Below are 7,901 nucleotides of genomic sequence, written 5' to 3'. Positions count from 1 at the left end.
TGTTTTCATGTCTTAACTGCAATACCCATTCCTACAAATGACTGTGTATTTATTAATGTAATTCAGAAATCACTGTTAACAATTTACATTTGTAGAGTAAATTTCTACATGGAAGGAGAACAGTTCGTGAAGGTATTGCTTTAAGCTTTAACCCTTGAATGTAAAATTAACATAAGGAATGACACCTATTTGCATAAGCATTCATCTTTTAAAAGATATTTTTCTGGTAATGTCTAGCAGGACGGACTTACTGGTAGGATATCGTTCTATCTCAGACACTTTGGTACACTGTTGAACTTTTCGTATTTCCTTTATGTAGGAACGGGCGCCTACCGCTCAGCTGCAGCAAATGTTGAAAATATTTATTTTCCGAAGCAGGATGCTGTCACCTTTGACCAGGCCAATCCTACGCAGATACTGGGTCAGTGTTTTAATTTCAGGGGTGGTTTTGTTCTTCATCTGGCTGACATAACTTCACTTTTGATCATTTCGGGAAGCTAAGTGATTTCCCATAGTTTTCCTACTGTTTCTTGGTTTTGACATTTAAAAGTTGCATTCATCACTTTAACGGTGCATGTATTTGAAGGTCTAGGAATATGAGTACATTTCACAAGAACTCTAATACAGGATATCCAGTTCTTTTCCCCTCAGCTTATGTCTGCTGTTGTTCAGCATCTTTTTTTATCAAGCTGGTACATTTGAATACTGTACGTTTTTCCCCTAGCTGCTGGGTATGCAGGTCATGTGCATTCCCTTCTGATTTTTCTCATGAAAGTTTTAGTTCACCAGGTAGCCATACAGTGTAATCTACGAAGTTTTGAAGCGAGGCATTCTGCAGTTTCAGAGGTTGTAATAGTTGCTTCTATATTTAAGCAGAACACTGTATAACAGAAAGAGAAAATAGTGTACGATATTTAATACACCTTTTTGGTAAATGTTATTATTGGCTTGTTTTTACCTTTTCCCATGTTTCATTCCTATTATACTATGTCTTCTGTATTTTCTGTAAATGTTCCACAGAATCTCTACCCTATTTATCACCAGTTTATTTCAGTATGTTTGTGTAGAGTGCCATAGTACATTTATGGGTTTTATAAAACTAGTTTGTATTCACAATGTACCTGCCTTGAAGAACTCCAAATTAAATTCTCTTACTTCCGCCCTTCCCCTTTATGTACAGAGTTTAAAACATTGTAGAAAATGTCTAGATAGTCTGATGAGGAAACGTAAAACAAGAGATTACGCTTTCTAGAAAAAGCATATCTTCACCTTTATCCAATTTCTTGAAGAGGGCAAGCTTACTGTCATGGAATCATAGAATGATTTGGGTTGGAATGGATGTTAAAGATCATCTCGTCCAACGGCCCTGCCATGGGCAGGGACATTTTATAAGTCCCCTTTAAGTACTGAAAGTACTGTAGTATTCCTTTGAGATGTGGTTTTGTGAAGTTCTCATGTCAGAAAGCCATGCCTCTTCTATTGGTCTTACAGGCAAATTAAAGGAACTTAATGGCAGTGCAACTGAAGAACACAAGCTTACAGAAGATGACTTGATAATCCTAGAAAAGATATTGTCTGCAACGTGCAACACTTCTGCAGAAACACCCACAGCACAGCAACTTCAGACTTTATGGAAAGCAATTAACTGGCCAGAAGGTAGACACTTGCAATTATTTTCTGTGCTGTCATCTCATCAAAACTTCACTATGAACTAAAAGTCTTGTTATACTGGCTTGTTATGACAGAGTTTGCCCCAAAGAGTTTACAACCCAAGTAGAAGCTAGAAGATGATAAAACAGATGCTAACAGTACTGATCAGTGGTATGAATCGCAAAATTGGGAATTGGTTGTCAGGTTTTATTGTTGTCACACAGTAAACATAGAGGAGAAACTTGACATAAACATCAGTCATGGTTATTTCATTAGCAGGAGCATCCTCAAGAAAGAGGCATGAAGCTTGTTTGGAAAGAGAAGAAAGAAGTTTGAGTTTGGAGTCCTAAGTTGTTATCAAATGAGAGATGAAATTATGGAGATAAATGATTAAGAAAATCTCAAAAGTAGCTCCTGTTTAATATGGTAGAATAGAAGAAGTTACTGAAGCTCGGTTATGTGGTCAGAACTGCATTAGTGAAATGACATTCTGAATTAATACAAGTGGAGGTGATAAAATTTCATTTGATAATTTATCAGTCAGCACTGGTTACTAGAATGTCTTTGTCAATACTTGTCTTCATGAATTTCAGACAGCTTGTGCTTTACCTGAGTCTCTTCCTTCATTAAACTATTACCGTCTTTTCCCAAATCTAGGGGTTTAAGAAAGTCTGTGTCTGAAAGAAACTCATCAGCACATTTGCATATAATGCAAAATTAACACTAAAATAATTTTTTGTTTTGTTTCTTAGATATTGTCTTTCCAGCCCTAGACATTCTTAGATTGTCTGTCAGGCATCCCACTGTGACTGAGAACTTCTGCAGTGAAAAGGATCACGTACAATTTATCATCCTTCTCCTTAAATTTCTGAACCCTGAAGGAAAGCAAGCAAACCAGCTGTTGGCACTTAGAGCTCTTTGCAATTGTTTTGTCAGCCAGGCAGGCCAGAAGCTCATGATGGAACAGAGAGATGAAATAATGGCACAAGCAACAGAAATGAAATCGAGCAATAATAAGAACATCCACATTGCGCTTGCCACACTGACGTTAAACTATGCTGCATGTTTACATAAAGTCAACAACATTGAGGGCAAAGCTCAGTGTTTATCAGTAATCAGCACAGTTATGGAAGTTGTTCAAGATCTTGAAGCCATTTTTAGACTGCTTGTGGCTCTTGGGACGCTAATCAGTGATGATACAAATGCTGTGCAATTAGCTAAGTCTCTTGGAGTTGACTCTCAAATAAAAAAGTATGCCTCTGTATCAGAACCAGCTAAGGTAAAGGAATGCTGTAGGTTTGTCCTTAATCTGCTATAATTGTTTCTCTTAGCGCTTGGGAGATACGGTGTATGCAGAAGAAAAATGATGCTTTTGTTCATATTTTGTGACAGACTGTAATTGAGAAAATACTGTGGATGAATTAAACTTGATTTGTTGCAAGATACAGAGCAAATAAAACTTTTTACACTGTTTGTCATTTGACTGCTTTTCTGAAGTCTGTAGTGCGCAGGATCATTGCAGGAAGTCCTTCTGATGTAGCTCAGATCAAAATAGATCACCAAGAGGTCAAACCATCTCAGTACTTAAAGGTCACCTAGATGGAAATGTAGGAAATGGCTGTGATTCAGTGACTCAACTCCCAACACCCACCTCAGCCACATTTCTGTTTCAGCGCAATGAGTCTCTCTTGACAATGCTTTTTGTCAGCAGAGAAGGGGCCCTGAGAACTGTTACGAACAGTTCAATGGTGCTTTTCACAAACTTATTAGTTAATATTGTTTAATAGTAACCCTGATCAAATACACTGGCAAGGAAATGGCATCTACCTGATTTTCCATCAGCTTCCATTTTGAAGCCTACCTGTTTTATGGCTCTTGCTGTTTTTAACCTAGAACTAGGTGACATTTTGAGGGGTAGAATCTTTAGCTGCCATATAGATGTCATGCGTCACTGGTAAGTGAGTATCTTGTAGCTGCTAAAATGGCTTGAACTTCCACAAAACCTTATACACGGGTTTTAACTTTTAATGGCAGGAATACTGCACCAGTTGATAGCAAGTGTCTTACGTATGTTGCAAAATATTAGATGATTAAAAAAAAAAAAGTCACCTTGGAAAGCTTGAGAGAAATTTAGGTGCAGAGAACAGATTGAGCTGCAGAAACTGGAAGAGGTGGTCGATGCCCCAAGCCTGTCGGTGTTCAAGAGGCATTTGGACAATGCCCGTAATAATTTGCTTTAAATTTTGAGAAACTGGAAGAGGTGGTCGATGCCCCAAGCCTGGCGGTGTTCAAGAGGCATTTGGACAATGCCTGTAATAATTTGCTTTAAATTTTGGTAAGCCAAGAGGTGGTCAAGCAGTTGACTAGGTGATCATTATAGGTCCCTTACAACTGAAATACTCTATTCTAAACTGTACAAATGTAAAGTCATGTTTTATGAAATAGCTGTAGCATAGTAACTGTGTTGACTACGAAAAAGGAAGTATTTGACAGCTCTTCCAGTGGATCCAAGGTGTTCAACTCAAAAGGGGAATGTTATTTCCTACTACTCTTGCAAATGTTACACTTTGGTTTAGGATTAAGATGAAGTCAAGACGGTCAATCTTCAAGTTACATTTTTCATTAGACAAACAGAATGGAAAACATGAAAAAAAAGGGCACATGAGCTCTTCATCACATGATGCCTGCCTGCCTCTGTGCCAGATGTGAATGATTTTGTGACCAAGAGCTCTAACCTTTTTTGCTCTGTCTGATTGAACTGTCTGAATTACTACATTACTTCCAGTAAACCTCATTTCTCAGATCTGTAGTTGCACACTTGTACCGTTAACACTTCTGATGAATTTCCAGATACATATCCTCACAAATGGTCTTAATCATGGCCTTAGTCGCTGTTTTAACTCATTTGAGGAAACCATTGCGGGTTCATGTATAAGGCAGTCCCAAGAGATTATTCAGGATTTACTGTGCTTAACAATAGATCAACCCCTTCCTGGGAAAACGTCTATGAAGCTACCTTTAGGAAACGTGTGAAATAACGTGCCTGTCTGTTGAATTTTGGTTGCCTATTACACAATTGTTCTTGAAGCTTTAGCTTTTTAATGTACTGCTCTTTAACAGTGTTTGTACATGTGCTATTTTAAGAAATTTATATTCATCTAACATTCTGGTTTTGTTATTGTGGGATTGCTCTGTTACAGATTACCTCTTTATGTGAAAATTGTCATGAATTTCCCAGACCAAAAAGTTTATATTAATAAACATACTCTGGCAACTCCAAGAAATGGTATATTAAGAGATACTACAAAATTCACTTAACTTTGCAGGGAGATGATGGGGAACAGCAAAAAATCCTTCATCTGGGGACTGCAGCATTACGCGTTGGGGAAGATCTACCAAGCAGGCCAGGAATATTTGGATAGAAGGAGAGCTGCTGCTACAGGGTATGGTGATCCCTGGTACATGATGGAGCACTGTCTGAGGGAACAGAGGGAGTGGGGGACACTGGATTCCATCCCCCCCGGAATTGTCCTTGGAGGTTCTGTCTCCACAGAGACATGCAGTGGCAGCACAGGCAGCAGAGGTAACGTCTAAAGGAGGTAATGAAAAAAAAAGTTACAACACAGGGCGAGATTCTACAGTATGTTGTAGTGTCATAAAACAAGTTTGGTTTTTTTTTTTTAATTGACACAAGAAGCATGTTGGCGTTCTTATGCCTTCATGCATTTGTGCAGTTGCTTTCGGTGAGGATTTTCCCAAGCTAGCAAAACTGGGTATGTGTTAACACAGGTTGAGTGCAAAACAGGGAGAAACTTGCATCTTTTACAAAGCAGTGGGCTTTCTTGCTGTCTTCTGAGGTATAACAACTAAGCATCCTCTTTTTGTCCATATTGTCTTGAAAATGAGCAATCGCTATGGCTTCTGTTTTAAATGACACTGTTCTAAAACTCCATTGCAGTGCACGTAAGCATTCATGTACATAAACACACAAATACATGTCTACAAAATCTGCTGCTGAGATCACCAATAACTAGAAAACCTTAAGGATGTCAGCAGGATGAAGTTTCTGTTTCAGTGACAGGATGTTAAAACTGTGCCTAGGAAACGTGCCAGACAGGAGGTCCACGGTGTGCTGTCTTCTGAGACCAGAGGACATTGAAAACAAGGATGTGCCTAGTGCAGAACTCAGAGCTGGCTTCCTATCTACAGCAATAAACCTCAAATAAGTTGATCTGTTTGCTAAGTGCTCCTGATTTGATTCATCAGGGGAATGGTGAAAGTATGTTTGAGAGATTTCAAGAGCACCTTGAAGAGAAACTTTGTCCTATGCTAAGAATTCAAAGCTTCTCAGTAGATGTTATAATTCTGTTGGCATCTTTTTCTAAGCTAGAATGGAAGCTCTTAGAAAAAACAGCAAATGGCATGTGGCAGCACTGCACACTAAACCTTTGTTGTTAGGCCTGCCTTAGGTTTTATGAAGTGGGAATACTTGGGACCTACTTAGATCAGAACTTGGCGTACCATATAAAATGCCTTACTAGGGAACTGAATGAGAAATCAAAACTGATTTAGGTCAGCACAAGCTGCTGTACTTGCCACAACAAATGGAGACTACAGTCACGTAATCTGGGATACACGAATCACAAGATTTCTGTAATTATTATTATTATGATGCACTTTGCTCTCACCAGGGCCTAATCTTAAGCAGACTTTTAAGAACTACTCAGTCATGCTCACGTTGCAGACTTCAGCCTGCAAATCTACTTCATTAAAAGCACCGTACATTGAACTATGCGTTCATGAATCGCTGGATGCAGTTGCTTCTCTAGAACATAATATGCTAATTACTACAGAAGAGTAGTACCATAGATCAGTACTAAAGAGGTAACTGTAAATGCTTTAGGAAATGTTAAAACTTCCTGGTTCCAATTGTGTGAAGTTTTTGTTTTAAAAATACTTAGTTAAACTGTCATAGCTGAATTTGATCCATTACTATATACTGTCATCACCTTCCTTTTTTTTTCTCCCTCTCTTTAAACTGTCAACTAATCCAGACTCTAGGAACAGTAGACATTTCCCACCTTTTCAAAATGTGTACTGAGTAGACTGAAATTAAGTGTTCAGTAACAAGATGCCATACGTGACTATTGAAAGCCTCAAGGAGTATCTGGGCATTTTCAGATTTCTATTCTTCCCATGGATTTTTGATGTTTATTGGCCATAGAGATTGACCCTTCCATTTTGGTGAGAATTTTTTTTTTTTCTAGACTTTCCAATTGCAAAGATGAATTTGCAAATGTGGCCCAAGTCACTGACGATCTGTGTCAAACACATGGAAAAAAGAAGTCCTAAGTATGAACGATGCCTTTTTGACAGTGAGTTTTGAAGCCTGTGACCACATAAATGCCAATACTGTTAGAAATCATTTTATCGACACACCCAGCTAGCTTATGTACTCTCTATGAATAGGAGCTGCATTCACTGAAAACATAGTCCACACAGATAAAGATGCAGGTTTTGTATAAAAACAGCAGCTCGGGCAGTTATTGGGTATTTTATTAATCCTGATTCATCCTGAACGCTTGTCCTGTTTGCATGCCTAAGCATATACATTCACCTTTTATTTTCCATAGAGCTGCTGAAGGCATCTCATTTTTGTGTCAAACTTCTACACCCCCCATCAACATTTCCTAATTAGGTTACCTCTGCCAGGGCTGTCATTTGGTGATGATAAATATGAAGATCTCTTCCCACCCATCCGGGCAACCTTAACAGCACAGACTAATCAGGATCGACTCCCGACTCTGTTGACTGCTCATTATCCGACTCTGCAGGGACTCATGCTTACTGGAAAAAGAACAGACAATTCTTAATGGACTCCGCCAACCCTTTCGAAAACACAATGTCAGCCGCTGCGCTGCCTGCGTTCATTTATTACTTTTTTATCACCTGGCCACAACGCTTCTGCTTAACGCTAGCTGGGTACAACTTGCGTTCAGCGGGCCTCCACCAAACTGGGGCAGCCCCACCAATGCTGTCTGAAGGTCCAACACCATGTGGAACGCTTCAAACCGGAAGGCGGAAGACAGGCATTTGTATAAACCGGTGCCTTCCCTGCCTTGGGAAGCAGCTTCTTCATTCCCACCTCGCTCCCCGACAAAACATCCGCAACAGAACCCAAAAAAGCAATCCAGGGCCGCCCCGCACGCGGGCAGGCAGAGAGCCAAGGTGCGGGGCAGCTGCCGGCGACA

General features: G+C 39.5%; 1 protein-coding gene across 2 annotated transcripts in view; it reads left to right on the top strand.

Moving 5' to 3' along the window:
- The window catches only part of PLAA (phospholipase A2 activating protein), a 14,402-nt gene extending 10,512 nt beyond the window's left edge, over window positions 1-3,890 (top strand). For both annotated transcript variants that reach the window (XM_035890790.1, XM_009635258.2), the window contains 3 exons: window positions 320-421; window positions 1,492-1,656; window positions 2,403-3,890. In XM_035890790.1, coding sequence (XP_035746683.1) covers window positions 320-421; window positions 1,492-1,656; window positions 2,403-2,968 — 833 coding nt within the window. In that variant the 3' untranslated portion in view covers window positions 2,969-3,890. The remainder of the gene's footprint in view (window positions 1-319; window positions 422-1,491; window positions 1,657-2,402) is intronic.
- Window positions 3,891-7,901: the final 4,011 nt, after the last annotated feature.

This window comes from Egretta garzetta, unplaced genomic scaffold, assembly GCF_000687185.1.
Source record: "Egretta garzetta isolate BGI_Z169 unplaced genomic scaffold, ASM68718v1 scaffold22, whole genome shotgun sequence".
Taxonomy (NCBI): Eukaryota; Metazoa; Chordata; class Aves; order Pelecaniformes; family Ardeidae; genus Egretta; species Egretta garzetta.
This window is presented reverse-complemented; position numbering and strand designations above follow the sequence as displayed.